The following is a 15,363-nucleotide window of genomic DNA, read 5'->3' on the forward strand; positions in this document are numbered from 1 at the left end:
TGCAACTAGAGAAAAGCCCACACAACAACAAAGACCCAGCACACCCTAAAATAAATAGATAAAAAACAAAAATCACCTGCAATGCGGGAGACTCAGGCTTGATCCCTGGGTCATGAAGATCCCCTAGAGAAGGAAATGGCAACCCACTCCAGTGGTCTTGCCTGGAGAATCCCATGGACAGAGGAGCCTTGGTGGGCTACAGTGTGTGTGTCGTGGTCCAGGCGTGGGTTGGAAAAGAATTTCCAGACATGAGACAGAATGAGGGGAAATAAAATTTATTAGAGCGGGAGACACTGTTAAAATAGTGGGCCAACGCAAGGGAGAACCAACATTGAACAGGGGTCCTTAGTGCATTTTTATAGCCAGGGTACAAGGAGCAGGATAGGGCTCTTATGAGTCATTTGCTGATTGGATGAGACACATATACTGGGTAGGGAAAGAGTAAGGCAAATACCTTCTCCCTATGTGACAGGAGAGGTTATACTGCTCAGGAGGACCTGAATCTGTTAATAGTTACAACATGGAGAGGGGGGAGGACAATAAGGGTCTGGTTTTACGGTTCCTGCATTCCAAGACCCTCCTTGGTTTTATCTGCTCTTTCATCCTTGGGTCACCACAGTGTGGGGTCCCAAAGAGTCAGACATGACTTAGCAACTAAACAACAACAGATGGGCTCTAGTTTAAAACAGAGTGCTGACTGCGGTGTGGAGAATGAATTTAGGAAGGCAAGGCGGGGAGGCAGGGAGACCCAGTGAGTGAGAATGGTGGTGAGTGAGAATAAGAATGCTGCTGGTAGCAATGGAGAAAAAATAATCATATAGGAGATAAGTTTTGAAGGTAGGACAGGCAAAACCTGTTGGTGGATTGCATGTGGACACAAAAAAAGTAAGGAAGCTTACTAAGTTTTTAACATGAGCAACTGGGGTGGATAGTGGGCAAGTACCAAGTCAAGGAACACTAGCAGAGGAAAAAGATCAGAAATGTTCATCAAACGTGTGGTTTTGATCATTCAAAAAGACACATGTACCTCAATGTTCATTGCAGTGTTATAGAAACCGTGGCAGTGGAAGAAGATAAGTGGCATTCAAAGATGCAAAACAGCAGGGTTTTATTCAGTACCTGTGCTGGCCAGCAGAGTCATCTCCAAAGGCTGAGTGCCCCAGCTTTGTTCTGGGTATCTTCTATACACCGTAAAGTTCCCACTCAAACAGCTCAGGTCCCTCCCCTCCCCCAAGTAGCCCAAGTTCCCATGGATGCAACAAGCAAGCAAGATCACAGAGGCAAAAGCGGTGATTGATGAGCTACAACTGTTAAAACAAAATAACAGGAGGGAAAGCAAAAGCTTGTGACTTTAATTGGGGGCTTTGATCTTGCCCCTGTCTCAGCAGCACTGTTTAGAGTAGCTAGGACATGGAAGCAACCTAGATGTGCATCAACAGATAAATGGATAAAGAAGATGTGGTATATATACACAGTGGAATATTACTCAGCTATAAAAGGAATTCATTTGAATCAGTTCTAGTGAGGTGGTGAACCTAAAGCCACCTTAGAGTGAAGGAAGTCAGAAAGAGAAAAAAAAATATTGTATAGTAACACATTTATAGGGAATCTAGCAAAATAGCACTGATGAACCTATTTGCAGGGCAGGAACAGAAATAGAGATGCAGACATAGGAAACAGACTTGTGTGTGGGAGGGGAGAGAGGGTGGGACAAATTGAGAGGGTAGCTTTGCAACATGTACCTTACCAAATGCAAATAAATAGCCAGTGGGAGGTTGCTGTATAACAACAGGGAGCTCAGCCTGGTGCTCTGTGACAATCTGCAGGGGTGGGATAAGGTAGGAGTCGGAGGGAGGTTCAGTGAGAGGGGACATATGTATACTTGTGGCTAATTCACATTGTTGTATGGCAGAAACCAACCCAACATTGTAAAGCAATTATCCTCCAATTAAAAAATTTTTTAATTAAAAACAATGTGGTTTTGGACCTGTTGAGTTTGAGGTACCTATCAGTTGCCCAGGTAAAGATGCCACGGCCTGAAGGGGGGGAAAAAAAAGGTGATGTGATGGAGAATTATGGGGGAGGGGTTGCAGGCAGTTGTCTCTTCTTCTTCCCCAGACTCCAACGGGCTTCCTATGTTGGAGGAATTCCACATCATATGGTCCTAGTGGGAAACAAAGTCCTCCTTCCGCCATAGAAACAGGAAGTTCAGCCATGAGTCAATTTTCCTAGCTTCCTTTGCAGTCCAGGCATGCCATGGCTTAGGCAATTAGACACAGCCACCTTGGACCCTAAGAACTAAAGGGGCAAAAAAGCAGGTGCTGTAGAGAACTGACTTGGTCACTGGCTGTAGTAGTGGTGCCATTCTGGGGACAGTCAACCAACAGCTGAGATTTCTGCAATAGTAGCCACGGTGTCCCTCAGAGCCATTGTATGCCTTTGTTCTGTATGTCTTTTGCCATGATTCTGACTGTGAAACCATCTTTTCCTTTTCTGTGGCTTACTAAAACTCCTGAGTGATAGGAGAGAGTAGGTCTTAGACACTGCACTAAGGAAAGCCTCCTTTAAGACAGTGACATTAAAGCTGGGTTCTGGACTTCCCTGGTGGTCCAGTGGGTAAGAATCCACCTGCCACTGCAGGGGGACACAGGTTCAATCCCTGGTCCGGGAAGATTCCACATGCCTCGGAGCAGCTAAGCTCCTGAGCCACAACTACTGAGCCCCTGCTCTACGGCCTGTGAGCCACAACTATTGAGTCCAAGTGCAGCAACTACTGGAGCCTAGCGCCTGTGCTCCACAACGAGAGAAGCCACCACAATGAGAAGCCCACGCGCCATCCGGAAGAGGAACCCCCTTCTCTCTACAACTAGAGAAAAGGCCACGTGCAGCAACACACACCTAGCACAACCTAAATAGATTGATTGAGAGCTGAAACTGGGTTCTGAAGACTGAAAAAGAGCCAACCATGGGAAGAAGGTGGAAAGGAGTATGCCACACAGAAGGAACAACAAATCCAAAGGTCTGAAGTGGGAGAAACCTTAGCACCGTCCTCAGAGCTGAAGATGTTTGGATGGCATCACTGACTCAATGGACATGAGTTTGAGCAAACTCAGAGAGACAGTGATAGACAGAGAAGCCTGGGGTCACAGAGAAGCCTGTGGGGTCACAGTTCATGGGGTCACAAAGAGTCGGACACAACTTGGCGACTGAACAACGGAGGTGGAAGAAGCCTCATCCATGTTCCTGGATAAGAAGGTAAAAGGGTAAAGGGCAACAGGGAGAGGTGGGCTCGATAAGGTAGAACCTTTCTCAAGGAGCCAGGATTCCAAGCTGCCTCTGCCCAGCTCCAAACCAAAGACTCCATCCCCTCCGTCACTGTAGCCTTTCCCCTCCCCCACTGTTGGAACTCCGCCTATGCCGTTGGCACGGTCGTCATAGTCAAGAGTGTTCTGTTTCACAAACTTCTCAGGCCAGGAAGGAGTTTGCATGTCGTTGAGGGGGGTCCCTGCCCCTCCAGGCAAGGATCTCAGGCCAGGCCAGGACACCAAACAGGGAGCATGCCCGTGTTGATACCCCCGGTGGAGCACAGCCAGGACACGCGTGTTGGGCATCCAGCATGGCGCGAGGCGACCAGGGCCTTGGCAGAGGAGGCACACCAGCTGACCGACCGCTGCGGGCAAGAGGCGGTGACCATGTGGCAACCCAACGACAGTGTGCGGGACCCACACGTGGCGCACCACCTCTGCCGGGCCGCCTACATTCTGCCCTGGCGCTTCCGCGTGGAGATGCTCAAAGGGGGCAGCACCACGGAGAAGCCACCGCCGGGCGAGGGCGTTACGCTGTGGAAGAGCAAGATGAAGCCACCTGCCTGGCACGCCCGCCTGCCGCTGCCCATGCACCGTGACGCGCGGGCCCTGCAGACCGCCGAGGTGGTGCAAGCTCACGCTCGCGGGGCGCGCCTCACCGCCGCCCGCCTTGGCCGCGCGCAGCACCAGATCAATGGGCAGCTGCGGCTGCTGCAGCGCCAGCGCGAGGCTACGGACCACAGACTCAGCGAAGTGCGCAAAGCACTGCTGATTAACCAGCAGAGCATCAAGCTGCGGGGCTACCGACCCAAATCTGAGACGGTGGGACCACCCCCGCCCCAGCCCAGCCGCAAAGACTCAGGCCTCTGCTCCCAGATGAGCAGACTGGGCAAAATCCACCCTAGAGAGGAAACACTCCCCCATCACAGGCCCAACTCCACCCCCAAGATGAGGTGCCTTGGTTCCCAGCCCCAGAGACAGAGATCCTCCCAAACGCCCCCTTGCCCCAGAAGTGTTAATCCTGTCGTGTCCAGCTCTTTCTCCAGTCCATGGACTGTAGCCCGCCAGGCTCGTCTGTCCATGGGATTCTCCAGGCAAGAATTCTGGAATGGGTAGCCATGCCCTCCTCCAGAGGTCTTCCCCACCCCAGGATCAAACCGAGGTCTCCTGCATGGCAGGCAGATTGTTTACCATCTGAATCACCAGGGAAACTTTGCTCCCAGAGGGAGATACCTATCTCTCAGTCTCCCTGCTAGGGAGAGAAGGTGGGACCCTTGAGTCAGACAAGAAGCTAGATTTACCAAAGAGTAAAATATAGCACTCCCAGCCTAGACAAGAGGGGGAAACTCTCCCCCATGCATGAGACCCTCCCCAACCCCTCAACCCCACTGAAAACACACAAGAAGCCCCCAGCTGAGTGGTGGGTGATGTTCTAGTCCCAAGAGATAAAATTCTCCCCATAATATTTTTTTAAACCCCAACCAACTCCCCCCTCCCCCAGGCTTCCCAGGTGGCTCAGTGGTAAAGAATCCACCTACCAATGCAGGAGAGACACGGGTTCCATCCCACAGTCAGGAAGATCCCTGGGGGAGGAAATGGCAACCCACTTCAATATTCTTGCCTGAAAAATCCCATGGACAGAGGAGCCTGGTGGGCTGCCGTTCATAGCATCTCAAGGAGTCTGACATAACTGAACATGCATGCACCAAAAACACCCCCCAGTCTCAGGGAATGAGAACCCCATCCCAGCCTCACAGGGGTTAGGGTTAGAATTAGGAGAGGGACAGGTTCTTCCTAAAGACTGAGACCTTCAGACTCCTTAGACTGCACCTGGGAGCTAAACCCCTAGCCAAGGGGAAAGAGTGAGACCCCCTACTCCCAGCCCTGGTAAAAATCCTCCCGCTAAAGTGAAATCCTCAACAGCCATCCCCAAAGGGGACAATATTCCAGCCTCCCTGGGGAGAGATGAGACACCCCCCAACCCATAGGGTGGGTTTCCAAGTCCCAGCCCCCAAATCCAGACAATAAGCCCTCTAAAGGGCAAACCCCATCATCACTATGAGACTCCTCCACTTGTAGCTTGGGAGAGAGAATAAGACCATCACCAAGGAAGGGGGAGCCCCCTCAGGCCCAAAGAGCAATGACAACCTCCCCCCAAGTTAAGTCATCTCCATCCCAGCTCACTGGGCTCCCATCTGTAAAAGGAAGAAGCCCCTGGCCCTTTTCTCTAGAGGGTAAGACCTCCCCAAGTGAAAGAGTTAGTCACCCAGTCGTGTCCAACTCTTTAGGACTCTGTGGACTGTAGCTCACCAGGCTCCTCTGCATGGAATTCTCTAGGCAAGAATACTGGAGTGGGTTGCCATTCCCTTCTCCAGGAGATCTTCCCGACCCAGGGATCTAACTTGGGTCTCCTGCGTCATAGGTGGATTCTTTACCATCTGAGCCACAGAGAAGCCCTGGTGAGAGCTTCCTAAAAGAGTAAATGCTTCTCAGAGAGTGAGATCCCCAAAGCATGAGATGCCCCCAACCCCATTCCCCAAACCCAGGGTTTAGGAGGTTGGCAAACTCTGTACTATTCTAGAAAAAGAGCTTTCCCTGCCAGCCCTCTCCCACGGGTGTGAAAAATTCTCTCCTTGTTTTCCAGATCTCTGACAAAGCTGACAGTATGCTTACCTGGGAAAAAGAGGAGCTAAGGAGCATGAAAAGGAAGATGGAGATTGATATGGAAAAATCAGAGGCCCTGCTCAAGGTTTGGGACATCTGGGGCCAGGTTAAGGGGACTGGAGGGGACCGTTGGCTGCCTACTGGGCAAACAGCTTTAACCTTGGGGATTGTAGCAACAGCAAATCCTTCAAGCCACACACCCGTCCCACCCTGACCTGACAGTCAATGTATTTCCACTTTAGGAAATGGAAAGACTGAAGCTCTGAGAGATGAAATTGGGCCTCAAAATAACAATGAACACCCTTCACCTCTGTGCCCTGGTGGCTCAGATGGTAAAGAATCCACCTGTGATGCAGGAGAAACAGGTTCCATCCCTGGGTTGGGAAGATTCTCTGGAGAAGGGAATGGCAACCCACTCCAGTATTCTTGTCTGGAGAATCCCACAGACAGAGAAGCCTGGTGGGCTATAGTCCATGCAGTTGCAAAGAGTCAGACGTGACTGAGTGACTAAGCACGCCCCTCTGTGCCACGCCCTGTCCTGTTGTTAAGTCCTTAAAACCCTCCTGTGAAACAGAAATGATGATTCTGATTAGAGATGGGAAATTCGAGACTCAGAAATTTGTGACCTCACCCAAGGTATGGAGCAAGCCAGTGGTGAGGCTGTGGTTTCAGTTCAGGTGTATCTTTTCCCCTCCAGATTTAGAGAGGTACAATTTACTATTTTAAATCTTGTTGCTGCACAAAGTCTTTCTCAAGCTGCAGTGAGTGGGGCTACTCTCTAGTTGTGGTGCACGGGCTTCTCATTGCTGTGGCTTCTCTTGCTGCAGAGCACAGGCTCTAGGTTCACAGGCTTCAGCCATTGTGGCCCAAAGGTCCAGGAACTGCAGCACAAGGGCTCAGCCCCACTTCAGGTGGGATCTTCCCAGATCGGGAATGGAACCCATGTCCTATACATTGGCAGATGAATTCTTAATCCTGGACCAGCAGGCAAGTCCCACTATATAGTACCATTATTAGTATAGTAATTGTATTAATATAAAAATACTGCTACTACTAATTGGCTTCCCTGATAGTTCAGTTGGTAAAGAATCTGCCTGCAATTCAGGAGACCCCCGTTCAATTCCTGGGTCGGGAAGATCCTCTGGAGAAGGGAAAGGCTACCCACTCCAGTATTCTGACCTAGAGAATTCCATGGACTGAAGGGGTCACAAAGAGTCAGACATGACTAAGCGACTTTCACTATTGCTACTACTGATAATTACTATATTTTATATATATATATAATATCACCTTTTCTTTATCCATTCATCTGTCAACAGACATTTAGATTGTTTCTATGTCTCAGCTGATGAATGATGCTCAAATGTACATGAGAGTTATTTCCCTTCAAGGTCCTGATTTCCTTTATATATGGACTCAGAAGTGTGAGAACTTCATGTTTCAACTCAGGTGTCTTGAGCTCTTTTCTCTGTACTATGTGCTCATCTTTATCAGCTCCATTCAGAGATGGTCTCTTACTGCATCCTTCACTCTTGCAACAAGGATTTCTTTATGACATCACTAATGGAGACATGAAAGTAGGTTTCAAAGAACCTGTATGCACTTGTGATTTATCCATTTGACAAATATTAATCCAATACCCTGGTGTCCCAGGCACTGCGTTTGGCAGTTGTGAACAGGCCTTGCCCTCGAGGAATTCACATTAAAGGGTCATTCAAATAAGGGACCAGCCAGGGTTAGATGGGTGGAGTTGAGAGAAAGTGGGTGGAGTTAGGAGCTGGTGCGCCACTGTCCGTGGTGCTGAACCTTAGTTGCATTTAACCTATTACACCTCCGATGCAATGGACACGTGCTGTGTGTACTTAGTCACTCCTCGCATCCGACTCAGTGACCCCATGGACTGTAGCCTGCCAGGCTCCAAAGAACATGAATTTGGGCAAAGTTCAGGAGATGGTGAGGGACAGGGAGGCCTGGTGTGTTACAGTCTATGGGGTCGCAAAGAGTCAGACATGACTGGGGGACTGAAAAACAACAATATTGTACCTCCAGGCTGCTGCCATATTCCTTTAAATCTGGTGATCCTGAAAAATCCTTCAAGTAAGTCTGAAATAGACAAGGAAGAAGATCCTGAAGGTGGCCCTGGTAGGGAAGGGCTTGCAAGAGAGAAAATGAAATAGGGAGGTGGGAAAAGACAAACAGATGGAAACGCAAGAAAGTGTTGTTGTGTTGTTGTTTAGTCACTAAATTGGGTCCGACTCTTTTTATGACAACCCCATGGACTGTAGCCCGCCAGGCTCCTCTGTCCATAGGACTTCCCATGCAAGAATACTGGAGTGGGTTGTCATTTTCTTCTCCAGGGGATCTTCCTAAGGGATTGAACCACATCTCTTGCACTGCAGGTGGGCTCTTCACCACTAAGCCACCAGAGAAGCCCTTTCAACTTAAAATCATGAACTTAAATCTCAAATTGACAGTAAGAGGGTTCCCAGAAATCTCACAGGTGTCTCTGGAAGACTTGCTGTCCCACTGTGCAAGATATTTCATACCTTCTCTTCCTTCATATCTGTCCAACTCCCTGCTCTTTCTTCATTTTCAAAGAATGACCCCAATGCATGGAAACCACAGAAGAGAATTTCTCTCATTTTTCCTCTACCAACCCTATAATTCCATCTACCTACTATACCCACCTCCTCCCCCTTCTGCTACATCATCAATATTTCTTTCTTCATCAGATCACTCTAAACAAACACTCCAGTACTTTGGCCACCTCATGCGAAGAGTTGACTCATTGCAAAAGACTTTGATGCTGAGAGGCATTGGGGGCAGGAGAAGAAGGGGATGACAGAGGATGAGATGGCTGGATGGCATCACTGACTCGATGGACGCAAGTCTGAGTGAACTCCAGGAGTTGGTGATGGACAAGGAGGCCTGGCGTGCTGCGATTCATGGGGTCGCAAAGAGTTGGACACAACTGAGCGACTGAACTGAACTGATCCTTTAATGGACACAGATCTACTTCAGTTCAGTTCAGTTCAGTCACTCAGTAGTGTCCGACTCTTTGTGACCCCATGAATCGCAGCATGCCAGGCCTCCCTGTCCATCACCAACTCCCGGAGTTCACTCAGACTCACGTCCATTGAGTCAGTGATGCCATCCAGCCATCTCATCCTCTGTCATCCCCTTGTCCTCCTGCCCCCAATCCCTTCCAGCATCATAGTCTTTTCCAATGAGTCAACTCTGCATGAGGTGGCCAAAGTACTGGAGTTTCAGCTTTAGCATCATTCTCTCCAAAGAAATCCCAGGGCTGATCTCCTTTAAAATGGACTGGTTGGATCTCCTTGCAGTCCAAGGGACTCTCAAGAGTCTTCTCTAACACCACAGTTCAAAAGCATCAATTCTTCGGTGCTCAGCCTTCTTCACAGTCCAACTCTCACATCCATACATGACCACAGGAAAAACCATAGCCTTGACTAGATGGACCTTAGTCGGCAAAGTAATATCTCTGCTTTTGAATATGCTATCTAGGTTGGTCATAACTTTTCTTCCAAGGAGTAAGTGTCTTTTAATTTCATGGCTGCAGTCACCATCTGCAGTGATTCTGGAGCCCCAAAAAATAAAGTCTGACACTGTTTCCACTGTTTCCCCATCTATTTCCCATGAAGTGATAAATAGCCAGAAACAATACGTACATGTATGAGCATGGCCATGTTCTAATACAGTTTTATTCAAAAAAAATTAAAAAAAGATTGAGACTTCCCTGGTGGTCCAGTGGTTAAGCAGGAGATGCAGGTTCAGTCCCTGGCTAGAGAACTTTTGTTTGTTGTTGTTCAATCATTAAGTCACATTCAACTCTTCTTCAGCTCCATGGACTAAACCCATCAGGCTCCTCTGTCCATGGATTTTCCAGGCAAGAGTGGGTTGTCATTTCCTTCTCCAGGGGATCTTTCCAACCCAGGGATCAAACAAGCATTTCCTGCATTGGCAAGTGGATTCTTTACCACTGAGCCACCCGGGAAGTCGCATTTTCAGTCACTTCCCCCTATCTCCCAGCTTACAATTGACCTTCTCTGCTTCTCCTTCCTCGCTCCCAGACTCTGGCCTCCTGTCGTGACGCTCTGGTCTTCTGCTGTAAGGAGAGGCTCCAAGCTGTGGAGCTAATGAACCAGCCACTGGACAAGGTTCTGGAGCAGGCAGGCCGCCACTCTTGGGTGAACATCTCCCGAGTCCCCACTCCGCGCACTCAGGGCCTGAAAACCCCGCCTCCAGACCCTGTGGGCACCTATACCCCAGGTAAAACCACGCAGAAATGAGTCCAGTACAGTGGGTACCCTTGATGCCCAACTGCTCCCCCACTTCACGGCCAGAGGAGCTTGGCTGGCTACACTCCATGGGGTCGCAAACAGTCGGCCATGACCGAGTGCCTAACATGCATACACACAACTTCCCCGCCCCCCTCCCCCCGACTCCTGCAGAGTGCGCCACGGCGCTGTATGAAGCCAAGCGACTGTTAATGGAGTCCAAGGACACTTTGCTAGATATGGCAAAGAACGAGGAGGACATCCGAGTGCAACAGCAGCAGATAAGCGACCGCGTGTGCGCCTCGCTAGCGCAGAAAATGCGCGAGACCTTGGAGCTGAAGGTGCGCCCGCTCGCGCCACTCCTAGTTGGCGGCTGGAGTCTAGAATGCTATAGTATGCGGGGTGGGTGGGGGAGGGCAGGGCGCGGCGGAGGGACGTAGGCAGAGAGGGGACAGGGAGCCGGTGTGATTCCGCGCTGTGCTCCCACCCACCTAGGATAGACTGAACATGACCTTAGGACTCATGAGGGGAACGATTCACCGGTGCACAAAATTCAACCAGGAGATGTACATCACCCGCGGCCTCATCAAGGTAAGTTTGGGGGAAAGGGTCTGCGGGGGATGCGGCCAGGGACGTCCGGGAAGTCAAACCTCATGGCTCTGCATACCTCACTCCGCCAGGGTCCTCTGTCCAAAAGTTACCTGGAGACTCGAGAGAAACTGGACAGACCTCTGGTTCGCATGTATCAGAGACATGTGGGCACCCAACTTCCAGAGGCCACACGCCTTGCCCAGGTAAGCGCCTCTCAGTCCCTCCCACCAGGCCCTGCCCTGGTAAGACTCCTTTCTCAAGCACACAGCCCAGGTGAGACACCTGACCCAGGTCTGTGAGTCCTTCAGCTCCCCTCGCCCCCAGCAGGATGCCTTCAATACCCACATGTGCAGCGTGCTCAGCAGAGTCCAACTCTGCTACCCCATGGGTGCAGCCCACCAGGCTCCTCTGTTCATGGAATTTTCCAGACGAGAATACTGGAGTGGGTTGCCATTTCCTCCTCCAGGGGATCTTCCCAACCCAAGGATGGAACCCGGGTATCCTGCGTCTCTTGCATTGGCCGGTGGATTCTTTACCACTGAGACACCCTGAGAAGCTCAATACTCACACCCATCTCAAATAAGTTCCCCCAATCTCTGCCCTACTTCTATCCAAGGTCTGCCCCTCCCCTCACCTTCATGAGCATCCCCTTCTTCATACATGCCCTGTCACAGGTTCTTTCCAGGTACATTCAGGCCCAAATGTGTAACCCCCAACCCCACTGTAGGCTCTCCCCTCCTAAGTGTGCTCCTACCCAGGCAGGGTCCTTCCACACACTCACCTGACTCAGATGTGCGCCCCTCCAACCTGAGGCCCATCCCCTCTTCAGCTGTCGTCTTTTACACGCATACCTGGCCCAGGTGTGCCCGCCCATCCTAGATAGCATCACGCTCTGGCTCACCTGTCTCCCAACACCACTCCTCCTTGTGTCCAGGGCACTGACAAGCTGCAGCGCCACATTTCGCACGTGGAAAAGAACCTGGATGAGCTGCTCGCCATGCGCAAGAACCTCACCTGGAGCTTCAACTGCAAGAAGATCGGACACGACGTGGACTACAGTGTGGTGCGCCTGCGCCTCCGCCAGCGGCACCCGCACGTGTGCTACGAGCAAGCGCAGCGCCTGGTTAATGACTGGGACCCACGCACGCCGCCGCGCGTGGAGTCCACCTCCGCTGCCGCCAAGTGACAGGCGCACCCCTGCCCCAGCAGGCCTCAGCCCAGTGGCCCTCCCTCTCTCCTGACCCCCTTCGCCCTCAGAGCGCCCTCTAGCAGAATTATAATTAAAAACGAGAATGCATAATTACCACTTATTAGGCTTGTGGTGGTGATGGTTGTTTAGTCGCTAAGTTGAGTCCAAGTCTCGCGACCCTATCGACTGTAGCCAGCCATGTTCCTCTGTCCATCGGATCTCCCAGGCCAGAGTACTTGAGTGGGTTGGGGGTCTTCCTGGCCCACGGATGGAACATGGGTCTCCTGCTTTGCACACAGTTTTTACCATCTGAGCCAGCTGATCACTTAATCTACAACACGTTATAGGCTATGCATCCTGTAAGTTATTATGATAGGATGGATTTGGCCACTGTATTTTGGGAATTCAAATCCCGGCTCCCCAATTTCAGATTATGTGGCCTTAGCCAAGTCACTACTTGTCTCTGGCCCCAGTGTCTCCAGCCTGTAAAATGTAGAATTGTAGCATTAACTTCGGAGGCTTGTTGTAAGGGGATGGGAGAATGGTGACTGTATATAAAACATCCTTAACTGCAGATGAATTATTATTCCCATTCTACACTTGATGAAAGTGAAGCACAATGAGGTTAAGCAAATGCCAGAGGTCACACAGCTAGTCATTAGAAGAACTGGAATTTTAATACCTGACTCTACAGCTTGCTCTCTAAGCAGAGCTGGGATTCTCCCTTTATTGACAAAACACACATACAGGGATATAACTTCCTCCCCTGGAGCTCTCTCTAGTGGAGCTGTTTATTTTCCCAGACCCCAAGCAACTCCATAAAGTGAAAGTCACTCAGTCGTGCCCAGCTCTTTGTGACCCCATGGACTGTATAGTCCATGGAATATTCCAGGCCGGAATACTGGAGTAGGCAGCCGTTCCCTTCTCCAGGGGAATCTTCCCAACTCAGGGATCGAACCCAGGTCTCCCGCATTGCAGGTGTATTCTTTACCAGCTGAGCCACAAGGAAAGCCCATAGGGAGGTGCAATTGAGCCCTCCCTGCTTCCCATTGCCCTTATTTCCATTTACCAGGGCGGCAGGGGGCGGGGCGGGGGTGTGGATATTGCTTCTTCAAATTTCACAGCCTCCTTCATTCACTTATTAAGCCCTTATAAAGTGCCAGGTTCTAGACTTGTGCACACAGTAGGGGAAGGAGAGGGTGGGATGAACTGAGAGAGTAGCATTGAAATATACACACTAACATGTGCAAAAACAGATAGCTAGTGGGAAGCTGCTGTGTAACAAAGGGAGCTCAGTGCTCTGTGATAACCTAGAGAAGTGGGATGGGGGGGGCGTGGAAAGGATGCTCAGGAAGCAGGGGATATATTGTATACTTACAGCTGGTTTACGTTGTACAGCAGAAAACAACACAACATTGTGAAGCAATTATCCCTCCAATTAAAAATAAATTTTAAAAAAAAGAATATAGGGGGAGGAGGTGCGGGGGGAGTTGGAAAGTGCCATGTTCTGAGCCAGGCGCCAAGAGTGCAGCAGTGAGCAAGGCTTACATGGTCTCTGCTCTCAAGGAACTTACAAGTTGACGGAGTGCAGCCTGTGTCATCCTTATTATTATTATTATTATTAACTTATTTTTTATTGAAGGATAATTGCTTTACAGAATTTTGCTGTTTTCCGTCAAACCTCAACATGAATCAGCCATAGGTATACTGCAGCTCTAGTGTGGCCTCCTACAGGAAGCCCACCTGATTGCACCCCACTCATTCAGGCATAGCTCAGTTTCTCTTCTGTGTTCTTTTGGACATCCTCCCATCACAGAACTACTCACACAAAGCTGTGATAATCATCTGCTCTCATAGGAAGATTTCAGGGTGTGGTAGACACAGAATAAGGGGTGTTCATTCAAGCCACTGCTTCATGCCAGAGACTGTACAGCGAGGACCAAGGCACACATGATCCCTCTCTCATGAAGCTGACCCTGCGTAGGCTAAGAATGACCATCACAAATACAATCTTTTTGGCATAGCTCCTTGCACACAACTGAGCCCAGCCAACATTTTACAGAGAAGGAAACAAAGTTCAAGAAGGTGAAATTATTTGCCCAGGGTCATAGAGCCAGCAAAGGACAAAGCAGGATTTAAACGTGGATCTGAGTCCATGCTCTTTCTCTCTTGCTCCAGGCTACAGACATCCATGGGCTCACCCTAACAACCAAGGGGAGGTGGAGCAAATTATGCTCACTTGACAAGGAAATACTCAAGAAATTGTGTGCTCAGCTGAGGAGCATGGGCAGGGGGTTCAAACCAGCAGTAACTACTCAAGAGTCCGTGGGCATCACAGTCAGCTCTCTTATCTCACAGTCAGGGGCCTCCTGGGGTTCCCTGGGGCTCCAGTTTCCCCAGGATTGTTCTTCAGGCGCCCCCTCCATATACCCATATACCCATTCAGATGCCGACAGGAAGCAGCACACATGATCTGAAGGAATTTAAACAAAGAAATGACAATTGATCTCCATTATTCAAAGATTCTGTGTTTGTGAATTAACCCAACTCACTAAAATTTACTCCTAACCCCCAGTATACTGTGATGCTTTCTGGGTTATTTGCAGGTATGCAAAGAGCTGGAAAAATTTTTGTGTGTCTGGACCACACATTCCCAGAAGGTCCAACAAGGCAACACTCTGCCTTTCTGTTTTAGGTCTCATCCTTAAGAAAGCATCCCTTTTGAGTCTAATATGTGGCACGTGTGTGTGTGTGTGTGTGTGTGTGTGTGTGTGCGTGTGTGTGTGCGTGCGTGCTTTCTGTTGCCAGTTTCACTATTTCAAATTGCCCGTCATACCAAAATGCTGTATGGTGACCCTAAGTGCAAGAAAGCTGGCACGTGCCTTACAGAGAAAACGCATGTGTTACACAAGCTCCCTTAAGGCACAGTTATGGCACTGTTGGCCTTGAGTTCAATAGTAATAACTCACATTAATATCTGATATAATTTTATTGAGCAATATATAATTAAGTGTTGTTGTTTAGTTGCTAAGTCATGTTTGACTCTCTTGCAACTGCATGGACTGTAGCCCACCAGGCTCTTCTATCCATGGGATTGCCCAGGCAAGGATACTGGAGTGAGTTGTCATTTCCTTCTCCAGGGGATCTTCCCGACCTAGGGATGAAACCCGCATCTCTTGCATTGGCAGGTGGATTCTTTACCACAAAGCCTGGGAAGCCCTTCGCCATGCAGATACTTTGGAAATTAATGTCTCTATCTCCTCTCCTTCCCCAATGATCAAAGTCAAAGAGAAAGGGAGTCCATTGACACACTCCC

General features: G+C 49.7%; 1 protein-coding gene across 1 annotated transcript; it reads left to right on the top strand.

Annotated features, from left to right (window-relative positions):
* Positions 3,389-12,161, top strand: CCDC105 (coiled-coil domain containing 105). Its single transcript, XM_018051748.1, has 7 exons — positions 3,389-4,127; positions 5,950-6,054; positions 10,061-10,259; positions 10,442-10,608; positions 10,763-10,858; positions 10,948-11,061; positions 11,793-12,161. Exons 1-7 carry the CDS (start codon positions 3,558-3,560, stop codon positions 12,042-12,044), a joined length of 1,503 nt encoding a protein of 500 aa, XP_017907237.1. The 5' UTR covers positions 3,389-3,557; the 3' UTR covers positions 12,045-12,161.

This window comes from Capra hircus, chromosome 7 (assembly GCF_001704415.2).
Source record: "Capra hircus breed San Clemente chromosome 7, ASM170441v1, whole genome shotgun sequence".
Taxonomy (NCBI): domain Eukaryota; kingdom Metazoa; phylum Chordata; class Mammalia; order Artiodactyla; family Bovidae; genus Capra; species Capra hircus.

Bases quoted from the DNA above. Each gene is read 5' to 3' on its own strand.
- CCDC105 (XM_018051748.1), top strand. From the start codon at position 3,558: ATGCCCGTGTTGATACCCCCGGTGGAGCACAGCCAGGACACGCGTGTT. The intron at 10,859-10,947 runs GTAAGTTTGGGG...TCACTCCGCCAG, and splicing joins TCACCCGCGGCCTCATCAAG to GGTCCTCTGTCCAAAAGTTA. The intron at 11,062-11,792 runs GTAAGCGCCTCT...CCTTGTGTCCAG, and splicing joins AGGCCACACGCCTTGCCCAG to GGCACTGACAAGCTGCAGCG.